Source organism: Hemitrygon akajei, chromosome 21 (assembly GCF_048418815.1).
Source record: "Hemitrygon akajei chromosome 21, sHemAka1.3, whole genome shotgun sequence".
Classification (NCBI taxonomy): domain Eukaryota; kingdom Metazoa; phylum Chordata; class Chondrichthyes; order Myliobatiformes; family Dasyatidae; genus Hemitrygon; species Hemitrygon akajei.
In genome coordinates this window covers 46,312,713-46,328,598 of record NC_133144.1, presented here as the reverse complement: position 1 = coordinate 46,328,598, position 15,886 = coordinate 46,312,713, and the positions used below count along the sequence as shown (strand labels likewise).

The window sequence follows — 15,886 nt, the reverse complement described above, 5'->3', positions numbered from 1 at the left end:
AAGAAAATGAAAATAGATATAGCTTTTAGCTGCATTCCATTTGAAAAAATTACTTATAATTTAAGAGATAAAAACAAAATATTTCTGAAAATTTGGCGCCCTTATTTACAAAAGATAGGTCTAAATATATAGGTGCTCTGAAGATAAAATTATTGGTTATTTGAGGAAAGAAATAAATATATATACTAAAGCTATTATGAACTCCATGGAGCATGTAGGGATCTTCCGATATCCAGGCATTCTTTCTTTCTTTCTTTCTTTTTTTTTCCTCTTTCTACAGGGATATGTTAGGGGGAGGGGTTGATAATTTTATTTTCCTTCTGTAACCATTTGAAAATTCAATAAAAAGAAATTTCATAAAAATAAAACATTGTAATTGTACTTGCCTCTACTACATCTTCTGATAGCTCCATCCAGGCACCCACCATCCTCTGTGTGGGGGAGAAACCTGCCCCCTCAGAATCCATTTAAATCTCTTCCCTTTCACCTTTGTCCTCTTATTTAAGAATCCCTTCTTGGTTCAAGGGAAAACACTCAATCTCTCCTGAGAACTCAAACCCTCCAGTCTGGGCAATGTTACTATGAATTTTTTTCTGTATCTTCTGTAGCTTAATTGCATTCATGCTATAGCTAGGCAAACAGAACTGTGCTCAGAACTCCATTTGCAAACAACTAATGATTTGCATGGTTCTAACATGATGTCTCAGTTCCTATGCTTGGTGCTTTGGCGAATAAGGCAAACATACTGTACAACTCCTTCACACTTTGAGGTTTCTTGTACCAAAATATCTCTTCACTGGATATTGGGGCAGTCATAGGTGGCTTTCAATTTGAATTGATTATTTGTAGTTACTCTTGAACGAATGTTCCAAGCTCAAGACAGAGGATCAGTTTGGGTGTGAATAAGAAATAATAAGGATAAGAAGCCACTGGTGGAGGTCATATATTGATCCCCTCATGATAATTAGGACAAAGTATTAATTAAAAAAGGGGGGGGGGGTTATAGTATAGTTACTGCATTAATCATGATTGATACTAACTATATAGATTAGACAAATTAAATTGACAAGTGTAGCCTTCAGGAAAAATTCATAAGAGTAGATTGAGCATGTTTTTGTTGAGTAATATTATGAAGAACTAACTAGGGGTAGACTATTTTATATCCAATTAAAATTTTAATTCAATTTGCATCCTGAAATGCAATTAAAGCATGTACAAAATATAAAAAGCATAGTGTAGGCTATGTAGACTAAAAACATGGGTTAAAGGGCAAGAAAGTAGGTCAGGAGTGGCAGATGTACAGTAGTGCTAGAAAGTTTGTGAACTCTGTAGAATTTTCTCTACTTCTGTATAAATATGAGTTAAAATGTGATCAGATCTTCATGCAAGTCCTAAAACTAGATAAAGAGAACACAATTAAATAAATACCACAAAAACCTTATACTTGTTCATTTATTTAATGAGAAAAATGATCCAATATTATAGTCGGCCCTCCTTATCAGCGGGGGATTGGTTCCGAGACCCCCCACGGTTACCAAAAATCGCAGATGCTCAAGTCCCTTATTTAACCTGAATCAGTGTGGTGGTCTTTAGGACCCAGTGGAACCCGGACTTTATTTAACATGTTTAGAGCGGTGGGCATTGGGACGTGGTGTAGCTCTGAATCAGTGGTGTTTCTGTTCACGAAAATAATCACGATCGCAATTGAAAATAAGGTGGAAATAATAAAGCGATTGGAAAGAGGTGAAACACCATCAGTCATTGGAAAAGTGTTAGGCTACAGTCAGTCAACAGTTGGAACAATTTTAATGGAGCATGTGAAAGGCCCTGCCCCGATGAAAGCTACGATTATTACTAAGCAACGCAGTGGTTTAATTGTTGGGTTTTGGGGTTTTGGGTTTTTGATCCACATCAACCCAGCACGGTGGAGAGTGCACTCGATAGCGATCTGTCACTAGATCGAACTCGGGAACTTCCCGAGCCTGACGCTGAAACATGCGTTCTTAAGTGTTTTATATGAATAGAAAGGTAAAATATATACTATATACAAATGCAAACATTTGACTAACTGACGCTAAATAATACTGAATGTACCTGTTCTGACTTACTTAGTAAGAGAACTTCCGATTTTTAAAAATCCCAATCCACGATAACCCACGCACATCCTCCCGTATACTTTAAATCATCTCTAGATTACTTATAACAGCTAATACAATGTAAATGCTATGTAAAATAGTTGCTATACTGCATTGTTTAGGGCATAATGACAAGAAAAAAAAAGTCTGTACATGCTCGAACAACAAGTGCTGGAAGAGTACTTCCGGGTTTTCGTGATTCGCGGTTGGTTGAATTCGTGGATGCGGATAAAGAAGGCCGACTGTACATGTATTTGTTGGAAGAAGTATGTGAACCTTTGCTTTCAGTAATTGGTGTGACCCCCTTGTACAGCAGTAACTTCAATCAAACGTTTCCGGCAACTGTTGATCAGACCTACACATCGGCTTGGAGGAATTTTAAACCATTCCTCCTTACAAAACTGCTTCAACTCTGGGATGTTAGTGGCTTCCCAGCATGAACTGCTTACTTCAGGTTCTTCCACAACGTTTCTATAGGATTAAGGTCAAGACTTCGACTCAGCCATTCCAAAACATGAATTTTCTTCTTTTTAAACCATTCTGTTGTTGATTCACTCTCGTCTTTCAGATCATTGTCCAACTTCTATTAAGCTTCAGGTGTTGGACTGCTACCTTGACATTCTCCTGTAAAATGTCTGGATTCAATTTTGAATTAATTGTTCCATCAATGATTGCAAGCTATCCAGGCCCTGAGGCAGCAAAGAAGGTCCAAACCATGATGTTCCTTCTACCATGTTTCACAGTTGGGATGAGGTTTTGGTGTTGTTGTGCAGTGCTTTTTTTCTCCTCCAAACGTAGGAATGTGCATTTCTGCCAAAAAGTTCAACTTTTGTCTCATCTGTCTACAGAACATTGTTTCAGAAGCATTGTAGAACATCCAGGTGGTCTTTGGCAAACTTGAGACGTGTAGCAATGTCTTTTTTGGAGAACAGTGGTTTCCCCTGTGGTGTTCTTCTGTGAACACCATTCTTGTTCGGTATTTTTCTTAACGTAGCAACAGTACTAAATTTCCTGCATTTGTAGACAGTTTCTCTTCCTGTGGACTGATGAACACTCAGGTCTTTAGAAAAGCTTTTGTAGCCTTTTCCAGCTTTTTTGTTTTTTGTGTTGTTTATTTAATTAGGTTATCTTTATTTAGCTTTAATACTTGCAAGAAGAACTCATCAAATTTTAGGTCATATTTATGCAGAAATACAGAAAATTCTGCAGGGTTTACATACTTCCTAGTACCACTCTCAGGAGATGGATCATAATCTCAGAAAAAGTATATTTCTGTGAGATAAAGAAGGGAAGCCAAGGAATGTACTAGGATAGAAAAGGAAGGATACAAAATATAAAGTGTAGATCAGAGAATCATGATGTTTGTACAACGACAAAAAATTAAGAAGATGGAGTAACTAGAATGTAGTATACAAATAAAATAAATGTTATGAGCTTCTATGGATATAGTGTATAAGAAAGACAGTAAATACTGGTCTATTATAAGATGAGATGGGGGGGGAATTGATGGTGAAAAATACAGAAGTGGCAGATATTTGAAATTACTTTTGGAATAAGTTTTCATGATAGAAGACAGAAAAACATTAAATTATGTATAATTAAATGGCTAAAGCCAGAATGATCAGGTCAAGGACTGATCAGCTCTCAAGCCTACTGGTCTGCAGCCCAGGGTCTTAAAGAAAGAGGCAGAAGAGATGGTGTATGCTTTGGTTGTATTCGTTAGGTTCCGGAAGATCCCAGAGGACTGAGAAACTGCAAAGATATAAAGCGGTAAACGAAAGGTCAGTTAGCCTTGTATCTGTCATTGGGAAAATGCTTTAATTTATTATGGAAGTAATAGTGTTTAGAAATTAGGGCCTTCAGGCAGAGTCAACAGGATTTTTATGAAAGGGAAATAAGATTTTATTAGAATCTTAGAGAATGTACTGTAACAAACAGCAGATTGCGTGAAAATTTGGATATTCTGATGGCATCTGATAAAGTACCATATTAAATGTTTCTCATAAAATAAGGGTGAGGGTTGCAGTTATGGCTAATATATGGGGCAAGGCTAGGAAAGTGGCTAATTAACAGAAAACAGAGGGCTAAGATATAACATTTTGAACACTACGGCACAGGAACAGGTCCTTTGGCCCATGATGTCTGTGCTACCTTTGATGTCAATTCCAGCTTATCCCATCTCCACATTTTCTCTTTGTTCATATGCCTATCAATATGCCTCTTCAACATTTTAATTGCATCCAGTGTTTTCCTGGGAACATGTTCCAGGGGTAAATGTGTCAGTTTTGGATTGGTAATCACGAAATAGTGAAGTAACCAGTGTTGGATCTCAACTTTTTCAACCTATATTAATTATTTGGTTCCTCTATCCATGTGTACTTGGCTTTGGAATAAAGAATGAAAAAGCAAATTTTATTTAAATGAGGTGCGATTAGTGTAATCTCAGAAAGGTGGCATTAAGGGCCCCCATCACCCAGGTCATGCCTATACTTGTTGCTACCATCAGGAAGGAGATTCAGAAGTCTGAAGGCACACATTCAACGATTCAGGAACACCTTCTTCCCCTCTGCCATCCGATTTCTGAATGGACATTGAGCCCATGAACACCATCTCACTACATTTTTAAATTTCTGTTTTGGCACTACTTATTTAATGTAACTAATATTTACGGTAATTCAAATTTTTTCTATTATTATGTATTGGACTGCTGCCACAAAGACAACAAATTTCAGCTCACATGCTGGTAATATTAAATCATTAAATCTGATTCTGATATAGATCCAGGCGTATTGTTTTGGAATGGGAGGTCACTCATTTCAAATTAGGGTATGGAGGATGTTTTCTTCACTAGGACTCCCAAGTCCCTTTGCACTCTGCTTTCTGAATTCGGTCCCTCTTTAGAAAATTGGCTTCACCTTTGTTCCTTCTACCAAAGTGCATGATCATAAACTTCCCTACACTGTATTACATCTGCCATTTTTATGCCCTTTCTTTTAATCTGTCTAAGTCCTTCTCCATATTCCCTGCTTCCTCAACACTACCTGTATAATCCATGAACCTGTCCACAAAGACATCATTTCCGTCATCCAGATCACTAATACATAAAGTGAAAACTAATGGACACGACACCGAGCCTAAGGAACACCACTAGTCATTGATGGCCAACTACAAAAGGCCCCTTTTACTTCTCATTCTTTGCCTTCTGCTAGTCAGCTAATCTTCTATCTATGCTGCGATTCATCCTGTAATACCATGGACACTTATCTTGCTTAGCAGCCTCGTGTGGTACCTTATCAAAGGCTTTATGAAAGTACAAGAAAACAACATCCATTAACTCTCCTTTCTCTTGTTTCCTCAAAGAATTCCAATACATTTGTCAGGCAAATTTCCCTTTAAAGAAACAATGCTGACTTCGGCCTATATTTTATGTGCCTTCAGGTACCCTAAAACCTCATCCTTAATAATTGACTCCAGCATCTTACCAACCACAGAAGTCAAGCTAACTGGCCTATAATTTCCGTTCTACTTCCTTCCCTTCTTAGAGTGGAGTAACTTTTGCAGTTTTCCAATCCCCTGTAACCATTCCAGATCTCTTCAGCTACGTCTTTGAGAACACTGGGGTGTAATCCATCTGATCCAGGTAACTTAGCTACATTCAGACCTTTCAGCTTTCCAAGCACCTTCCCCTTAGTAACAGTAATTACACTCACTTTTGCCTCCTGAAACTCTCAAATTTTGGCATACTACTGATATCTTCCACAGTGAAGACTGACTCAAATTGAGTTCATTTGTCATTTCTTTGCCCCATTATGACCTCTCCAACATCATTTTTCAGCTGTCTGATATCTGTGCCACCCTCTGAATTGCTCTTAATATAGCTGGAAAAAGCTTTAGGTATCTCCTTTTATATTATTGGCTAGCTTACCTTCATATTTCGTCTTTTCTCTCCTTACTGGTTTTTTGGCTGCCTTCTGTTTTTTTTTATTAAAAAGCCTCCAAATCCTTTAGCTTCCCACTAATTTTTGCAATATTGTATGCCCTCTATTTTGCTTTTATGCTGTCTTTGACATGCTTTGTCAACAATGGCCACCTCATCCTCTCTTATGAATATTTTTTCTTCTTTGGGGTGTACAGGTATCTATCCAGCACCTTCCGAATTAATCCAGAAACTTCAGCCATTGTTGCTCTACTATCATCCTTGCTAGTGTCCCCTTCCAGTCAACTATGGCCATCTTCTCTCCCATTTTTCTATAGTTACCTTTACTCAACTCTAATACTGATACATTTGATATTAGCTTCTTCCTCTCAAACTGCAGACTGAATTATGTCATATTATGATCCCAGCCTCCTAAGGCTTCCTTTATGTTAAGCTCCCTAAAACAATTCTGGTTCATTACACCACACCCACTTGAGAATTGTCTTTTCCCTGTATGACCTCAACAACAAGTTGCTCCAAAAAGCCATTTTGTAGGCATTCTATAAATTCCTTTACTTGGGACCAGCACCAACCTGGTTTTGCCAATCTCATTGCACATTGAAATTACCATTGACCATAGCCCTTTACCTTTGGCCTCTTTACATGCCTTCTTGTCTCCCGTTATAACTTGTACCTACATCCTGCCTGCTGTTTGGAGGCCCATATAACTTCCATCAGGTTCCTTTTACCCTTGTAGGTTCTTAACTCAATACATGAGGATTCTATGTCTTCTGATTCTATCTCACTTTCTAAGAATTTGATTCCATTTTTTTAACCACTGCCCTTTCGGTCTTGGATATTAAGCTCTCAGGTGTGATCTTCTTTCAAAAATGATTCTGTGATGCCAACAACATCATATTTGTATTTGTCCTGGTAAAATTGCAGCCTGTTAAAAGCCTAGGCACTCACAGCATGAATGTAAAATTACCAAGGGACCAAAGGCACCTGTGGTGAATGGCAGAATTTGAACTGGGTAGATTAATAACAAACAATATTTACGTAGTAAGTGTCTGGGCTCGAGAATTCACTGTCCGATGGTGTAGAAGTGAAAATAGATTATATAAAAACCAGAAGAGATTGGGTAGTTACATAAATTGTTGAGGTCTGGAAGAAAGTCATAAAGATGGGATTACTTGGATTGCATTACAAATCCAATAGTATATATTTGATAGGTTGAATACCCTTCCCATTGCACAGTACTAAGCTATGATTATGTATATTTATGTAAAAGAATGAAGGGAAAAGTAGTGTTTATTTCTGAAATTCTCTTAAATTTTGATTTGATAATTTTTAACATTTGTTAATTTTCTGTAGGTTACCTCAATTTAAAGAGGAAGCCAAGAGCTTTGTGGGAACCAGTATGAAGAAGGTAGACTGATGCTTTATTTTCTGTGGATTTCATAGTGGCTTTTTGCTTAAATAGAGTTTAATTTACTCCATCCTGTTTTTGGTGTTTTCCTGGCTTTTGTGCATTACAAAGTTATTTTGACTGCTTTGCGCCTGGCTATGCTTATTTAATGTTTCTTACCAAGAGTTAAGAATTGTAAATAAAACATTTGAAAGGTTGCGATAACACTAAATTATTTGACAGGAAATTGAGGATTGAGTGTTCTTTTGGAGTTTTCCCTTTTAAGTGGTAAAAATTATCTGAAAAGTCTGGATAATTTGGCATCTAGTCATACTATCTGTTTTCCTCACTTTTCAGAGAGTCTGTCAAAGTACTTACAACACAGAAGACCAATCTGTGTTACTGTTATTGAAATGAAAGACTGCAAATGATGGAAATCTGAAACAAAAGCAGAACTTTTTTAGAAACACTCAGCTGGTCAGCCAGTATCTATGTAGAAAGAAATAGTTAAGCTTTTGGGTCAGTGATCCTTCATAAGAATGGAAAAATGAGAAGGCAGCATTAAAACTGCAGGGGGGGAAGCATGAAGAGGGAAAAATGGATAGAGTGGAGACCAATGTTATGCAGGGGGCACAAACATTTTTGGTGGTGTCTTGTTGACAGCTGAATGAGAAAAGTAAAAGAACGAAAACAAGTTGGAAATTGGACATGCAGAATACAGTAGATGCTCTAAGTCTGAAATAAAACTCAATGCTGAGGGCGCCCAGCAAATAAGGCAGTATCATTGCCCTCATAAGTTTAGGTGCATTGGATTTTATAAAAATGTTGTCTAGTTTTTCTTTACTAGTCCTTTTTTAGTTATTTTAATATTGGGAAAGAGGTTATTGTGCATAAAATATGAAAAGCATATGGAGAAATCCACAACTTTTCGTCCTCTGATTTAGAATATTTCTGTTATCGTGACTGATTAGATTTGCATTAGCAGAAAAAACATGAGATGTCTTGACAGTCTGGCCAACTTGTGTTTGCAATTCAGTTTCTGCCTGTCTAGCATTTGCTTTCAAATTATATCATTTCATGTTAGCACTTTGCAATTGTGGAAACATTTGCTATGTTTACTTATTCAAACATTTCAGTGACCAAGTAAGAAAAAGAAATGTAGGATAAGGAAACTTCCATTCTACTTAGTTTCTCAACATTTTTTCTTTTGCTTTCTTCTCCCTGCCATTATTTTTTAAGTTTCTTAAATGTACACGAGTCTTTTCCTTTTCCGAGAGATAAATCTGTGATCAGGACGTTTAATGCCTGAAAACAACAGTCGAGGTCTGGCTGATATTATCTGTTGGACAACTTGAAATTTGTTTTAGTGTAGTGTTAATAAACAGAGCATATTAGACTTTTGCCAGGATCTACCTATCTCTGGCATAATCAACTTCGCTGTTTTTCATGTCAGAATCAGCTTTTAAAAAAAAGACCTATCCATTCATGAATTGACATTTCCATTACAAATATTTTTTTTAATTCTTCTGATGTGCTATCAGTATTAATCCCTGAATGGTTCTTAATGTGAACACCATGCAGTTTTAAATTGTACTTTCACCAGTACTATAAAATAACATTTTATGTTACTATATTCTTTGCAAGATTATGTCCTAGGACACTTAGTTTTAAATAATGCATTGTACCTGCCAATATATAGAAAATACATAGCACTTTTAAATTAATGCGTGAGCATGCTGAAAACTTTGGAGCATGGGTAAGATAGCATGTAAACTGGAGGAATGTTCCAGCTTCTTGTGAAGATCAAAATACATCGCTTCTGTGCAAACAATTTTAAGCAGTACGAGAAATGGATATGCAGAAATGCAATATTTTAACAAATAGGCACTACCATAATATTTATTCAAGTTCCAGTTCAAGCATTTTAATATTTGCCTAATTTAAATGCAGGTGATCTGTAATTTGAAATAAAGTTGTAGACTTACAGTAATCTTTTGTCCTCATTATAAAACTTCTGATTATTTTGCATGGTTTGCATCAAGTCCTGCATGAGGTGGTCGTCATATTTTGGAATCTTCTCTTTCAAATAAAGTTTGGTTAAAATGGAAATTCTAAGGCATGAACATCTGTCTTAAAGTTCACACATGGCTTATATTTATAATGAGGATCTCTAGTTTTGTATGCTTTTAATTTTTAAGTAATTAACATTTCGTGTAAAGTTTAATTGAGATTTTCTTTGAACCCCTTTTATCATAATCATTTTTAAACTTTTAATTTGCTATTTACTGGCAACTGCAATTCTTTCCCCCTGAGGCTTACACTATCATGTGGAAAAACAAACGAGTGCAGGTAAGGATATTGGAATGATGAAAGCTATGTCAATGGAAGGAAGGTGACCAAAGGTTCTGTTTACTCTGGGATGGGAATGGGGGAAAGAGTTGGGGTGCCAAATAGACCATAGTTTCACATAATATTCTTTCAAGTTTGCAATCATGTTATGAAATACATATTGAGAAGATCAATTTGCAATAAGTGAAATGCAGAAGAGACAATTTTATGTTGTCCTTCCCCATAAATGCAATATCCTTTTTTCATTTTTGGTCAAGGTCAGTACAATCTCATATCATTTCCCTGCTAAGCAAAACTTTTATTATGGTGTCCATTCTCATTACCAATATATGTGACATAATGGTTGGTCCCAAAGTATCAGATGCTGGTCCCTAGAAACCATTATTGGTTGCACAATGAACTGATTGTATAGTAACACTTGAATAGATTACGAGTAGATAGATTGGACTCTTTGAAATCTGATCATTCTTGCTCCAAGTTCTAATGCGCAACAACAGATAGATAATGCATTTCTCTCCATTTATTATACTACATTGTGCAACAGTTTAGACTTTCAGTATATTTCTGAAATATTTAACAGACAGATTCAATTCTTTCATTAATGAAACAATTGTGAAGCAATGAGTTTTATGCCTCCATCCTAACTTCATTAATACTTTCATTAAGTATTTTTGGAACAGTTAATATTCCTTTATTATTATACTTTAGTTGGTAACTTGCATTTTCTGTTTTAAATTACTATTGCAAAGGCAAAAACTTGAGGTGCAAATAAAATTGTCCCAAATACAAACTAATAGAAACTGCAAATTTCTATTTGTTTGCTGATGTTTTAAGTTTCAGTTTATGAGCAATGTTTGGTTTCAGTAAATTAAAAATACAGTCAAAATGTGAAGGGGAAAAATTTGACCGTTAGCAAATTTTTGGGAATTAGATTTAGTTTAAGTTAGCAATAATGTTAAAATATGCATTAGGAGACATTAATAAAGCAAATGAAAATCCATACAATACTGCATGTAAAATGGATTTTCTGAGATTTTGCTGCCCAGCCCTCAGTTTTCTGTAAGTGGGAGGAATTAGATTTCTTCTAAATTTTGTCTTGTAGTTTCCCAAATAATATACAAACCTGGGAGACAGGAAGATCAAGAGAATCCAAGGGAATCTCACTGTTCTGACAATAATTTATATTTCAAAGATAACAATAAATGTTTAGCTACAGTTTCAATTGTTATAATCATCTACTTTAAAATTTGGAATATAGTCAGGTAAATTTACAGAATACCATATTTACAATGGCAGCACATTGCATCCAGCAGAATTACTTTGAATATTCAATGCTAATGTCTGTTCCAAAAGCTAGATACCCAAAATATAAAAAAGAGAAAATCTGCAAATACTGGAAATCCAAGTAACACACACAAAATGCTAGAGGAACTCAGCAGGTCAGGCAATATCTGTGGGGAAAAAAAGTAGAGTTGACGTTTCTGGCCGAAATCCTTCAGCAGGATTTTTTCCATGGACGCTGCCTGGCCTGCTGAGTTCCTCCAGCATTTTGTGTGTGTTACCCAAAATACACCCCTTTTGCTACACAGTTATGGGATGGCTTCATGAATATAAGCTAACTATAAGGTTAAGTAACAAAATAGTTTTGTCCTGAACCGTGCATTGTTGAATTCTGGTGTTGAAACCCAAGGTTCACCTAGAAGTTAGGATGGAGGCATAAAACTCATTGCTTCACAATTGTTTCATTAAGAGTCAATAGAGCAAAGAACAGGAACAGAACAGTGACAGGTGGGGTCTCACTACTTGGAGGGGATCTTAAGGTGGCGCCTGGCAAAAAACAGCTACATTTATACCCAAAAGATCCATAGAAAACAATAATCCAATTAGAAAATACTTACTCGACACTATGGTAAAATTGACCAATGAGAAAAGACTAGTCACTTAATGAAAGAACAGAAGCTTAAGGATTATACTTTGTAGAGCATACTAAACTGTATAATAAAGGCTATGTAAAGTACAAGCAGACAATTGATTATTAAATTGCAAAGAAAATTACAATTAAAATTAAACGCTTGGATCCAATAACATTAAGTGGCAGGGATATACTTTTAACAATGTGTTAATAGCAAAATCATTCATCTATTGTCTTTAAAAAACGCAAACACAAGGAAATCTGCAGATGCTGGAAATTCAGACAACACACACAAAATACTGGTGGAATGCAGCAGGCCAGGCAGCATCTATAGGAAGAAGTACAGTCAACGTTTCAGGCCGAGACCCTTCGTCACTTTGTCGACTGTACTTCTTCCTATAGGTGCTGCCTGGCCTGCTGCATTCCACCAGCATTTTGTGTGTGTTGCATCTGTTGTCTTCCCTTGTGTAGTTTCAAGGGGACAGAATCAGAATGATTGATATTCATGGTTAGTGAAACCAGTTCGAAGTTAAATTATGTTCAGGTTTTATTTCCTTAGACTGATTCTCATTTAAGTTCATCCAACACTGTTAACCATCCAAATCACGATCCTTGAAACTCCTGTCATGTTTTTATTTATATTTGTATCTGAATGCTGATAAAACAGGTATAAATACTTGAGCAAAATATTTATGTAAATGTGAGTCTGAAACATTTTATAGATAGTTCTTTGGAAGGCAAAGTTATTGGCAATATTTTTCAATTATAAAATTTATTGTAATGTTCATAGAAAAAGTGAATATGATCTCTTTTTATTTAATTTTACATGAAATACCAACGTTTAACAAAAATAGTTCATGGGAATGTTATCAAAAGGGATGGTCATAATTAATAAAGTAGTATAAATAACACTGTTTAAAAATATGGTGGAAAGCAATATGAAAGCTATTCTATCTTTTAAAGCTTCTCAGCTTGCTGAAAATAATTCAACATTAAAGTCAATCATTTAACTTTCTGGTAAAGTTTAGGATGATTTGAAGTTCCATGAAAACAGCAGACATGTGAAAGCTGATTTTGATTTTTTTTCATATTACCAGTTAAAATTGAGGCACAGTTGTTGTGATTGCTGAGTTTTATTGGAAATATTTAAAGCAAGTCAGGGAGAGAAATTCATAGAAATTGGAGCAAAATGTGTGTAGAGTGTAGCAAGCAATGAAGCTTTCTTAGAAATGCATTCTTTCCAATTGTATTTTCACATCATTCAAGCACCATTCTCTGTGGGCCTTCAACCTGTCATTTAAACTTCAGTGAAGGATTTTTAACATACAACTTACTGACTGAAGTTTTGTTCATCTTTTCTATTTTCTTGTTTGGTGAAGAGAAGTTATGTTAATACTTTCAATTTGGGACAAAAAATTCAAATTTTTTTTTACCACGAGTAGAGGAAAAGTAGTATAATACTGTTGGAATAAACCACCAATCAGGACCAAACGATCAGAACCTTTTCAGATATTGTTTGGCATTATCTAATACTTATTTGTTTTGTTTTTACTTTGGCATTTTATTTTTCAATTTACTTGGTCTCAACACTGTTAATCTAGAACAGTTTATGTGTGAAATTGATGGTTTCATATTCTGTTTAGTACACTATTGCCTGTAGTGATATAATTAATGTTAAATTCCTTATGATCTGTGTTTTTGCCTCTGAATTAATTGGCTTACTTGGAACCAATTAAGATAGGAAACAGATGAAGGGTCTTCACCTTTCATTGCTCTCCAGAGATGCTGCCTGACCAGCTGAGATCCTCCAGCAGTTTGTGTTTCTCAGGATTTTCAGCATCTGCAGGATCTCATGTTTAGGACAGAAAACTACTGCCCTTACCCCTTCTCCTCCCAAATATTCTTTAAAACTGCAGCTTGTGAAAGATCTTCATTGACCTGAGTCTGTGAAACAACTTCCCAGATCTTTTTTGTCTCTGTAGTTTCTTAATTTTGTTTCATAATGAGATGTTGTTGTGGACCAACCACAAAGAATAGAGCAGGAGAGGGCCTCTCAGCTTCTTGACCCTACTTCACCAGTGGTCTTATCCTTCAGCCGCACATTTCTGCACTGCCTATGTTTCTTGATTCTCCTAACAGCTAAAAATCTGTGGATGGCTCTTTTGTGTAGATTCAGCAGCTGATTCTCCTTGGTACTCTTGTCTAGTGACTTCCAAAAAGTTCAATAGCAGCTGGATGGAGGATTTTCAGCTCTATCCTGAAAGGCTGACCCTGATTGTTGAGATACTGAATCCTGTTTCTAAACTTACAAGTCAGCGAAAACATCAACACTGTCAAGCCCCGTAAGAAATTTGCCTGCTTCAAAGAGGCAATCTCTCATTCTTGTAAACTTAAGAAAGACTTTAGTCTGCCTACAAGCCAAAAACCATCCATCCTTGGAATTGTTCAGGTAAATCTTCACTAACTTACCTCAAGGCAAATATACCCTTTTTTTTTGTTTGGAGTGATTAGTCCTGCATATAGTATTCCAAAAGCAGTCTCAGTGCTGTACATGATTGATTTTTTTTCTACAACACACACAAAATACTGGAAGATTTCAGCATGTCAGGCAACATAAATGGATGGGAATAAACAGTTGACATTTTAGCTGAGACCCCTCATCAAGACTGGAAAGGAAGGGAAAAAAGCCAGAATAAAAGTTTCTTCCCCCTTTCTCTACTCTCTTCTTCCATTTCCCTTTCTGGCTCCCCATTTATCCTTGCTCTTCTCTTCATCTATTACCTCCCCCTGGTGCCACTCCACATTCTCTTTCTCCCATGGTCTACTCTCCTCTCTTTCAGATTCCTTCTTCAGTCCCTCACCTTTTCCACCTACCGTTTCCCAGCTCACTTCATCCCCCACCCACCTTCCCCCTTATTTGATTTCACCCATCACCTACAGGAGAAAATCTGCAGTTGCTGGAAATCAAAGCAACACACACAAATGCTGGAGGAACTCAGCAGGCCAGGCAGCATCTATGGAAAACAGTGAACAGTCAATGTTTTGGGCCAAGACCCTTCATCAGGACTGAAAAAAAGAGATTTTTTCCTTTCACCTGGCAACTTGCACTCCTTCCCCTCCCGCATCTTATTCTGGACCTGTCCCCTTCCTTTCCAGTCCTGATGAAGGGTTTCAGCCTAAAACACTGACTGTTTATTCCTCTCCATAGATACTGCCTAACCTGAGTTCCTCCAGCATTTTTGTGTGTGTGACTCTGGATTTCCAGCATCTGCAGAATCTCTTGTGTTTATTGATTTTTTTATAACCTTTGTACTCGTGCTCTGGCAATCAAGGTCAACAAAGCATTTGCCTTCCTAATTGCTTGCACTATCTGCATATTAACCTCTGGTAACTTGTATACAAAGACACCAAGGTCCCTCTGAACACCAGTTTCTTGCAATTAAAAGCAAATCCCTCCTTTCTATCTTTTCTACTGAAGTGATGACCGATGTAATTTCCATCTGCCACATCATTGATTGCTCGCTTACTTTCTATATCCCTCTAAGATATCTTTGCAGCTCCTCACTACTCACATACCCACCGAACTAAATAATCTCCTGCATGATACTGCAAGTAAAAACACAAACTAAAAATTCAAAAAGATTTGTCAAGCATAGTTTTATTAATTCATGTTGATTTAACACAGCTCTATCAACACACACAAAATGCTGGCGGAACTCAGCAGGCCAGGCAGCATCTATGGAAAAGAGTACTGTTGACATTTCAGGCCGGTACCCTTCAGCAGGACTGGAGAAAAAAAGATGAGGAACAGAGTTAAAAGGGGAGGGGAGGGAGAAACACAAGGTGATAGGTGAAACTGGGAGGGGTGAAGTAAAGAGCTGGGAATTTGTGCGTGAAAGAGATGCAGGGCTAGAGAAGAGGGAATCTAACAGGAGAGAGCAGAAGGCCATGAAAGAAAAGGAAAGGGGGAGGAGCACCAGAGGGAGGTGATGGGCAGGCAGTGAGATAAGGTTAGAGAATGAAAATGGTGAACGTGGGTGGCCATACTGGAAGTTCAAGAAATCGATGCTCATGCCATCAGGTTGGTGGCTACCCAGACGGAATATAAAGTGTTGTTCCTCCACAAGATGATACCGGGAGGGGGAGGGTGAAGTGAAGAGCTGGGA

At 36.8% G+C, this 15,886-nt stretch overlaps 1 protein-coding gene across 6 annotated transcripts in view; it reads left to right on the top strand.

The window, feature by feature from the left end:
• The window catches only part of gbf1 (golgi brefeldin A resistant guanine nucleotide exchange factor 1), a 266,769-nt gene that overhangs the window by 163,882 nt on the left and 87,001 nt on the right, over positions 1-15,886 (top strand). For 5 of the 6 annotated variants that reach the window (XM_073025342.1, XM_073025339.1, XM_073025341.1 and 2 more), the window contains one exon: positions 7,426-7,480. In XM_073025342.1, coding sequence (XP_072881443.1) covers positions 7,426-7,480 — 55 coding nt within the window. Of the gene's footprint in view, positions 1-7,425; positions 7,481-9,776; positions 9,809-15,886 lie in introns of those variants that run through there. The other variant, XM_073025343.1, reaches the window with a different exon arrangement.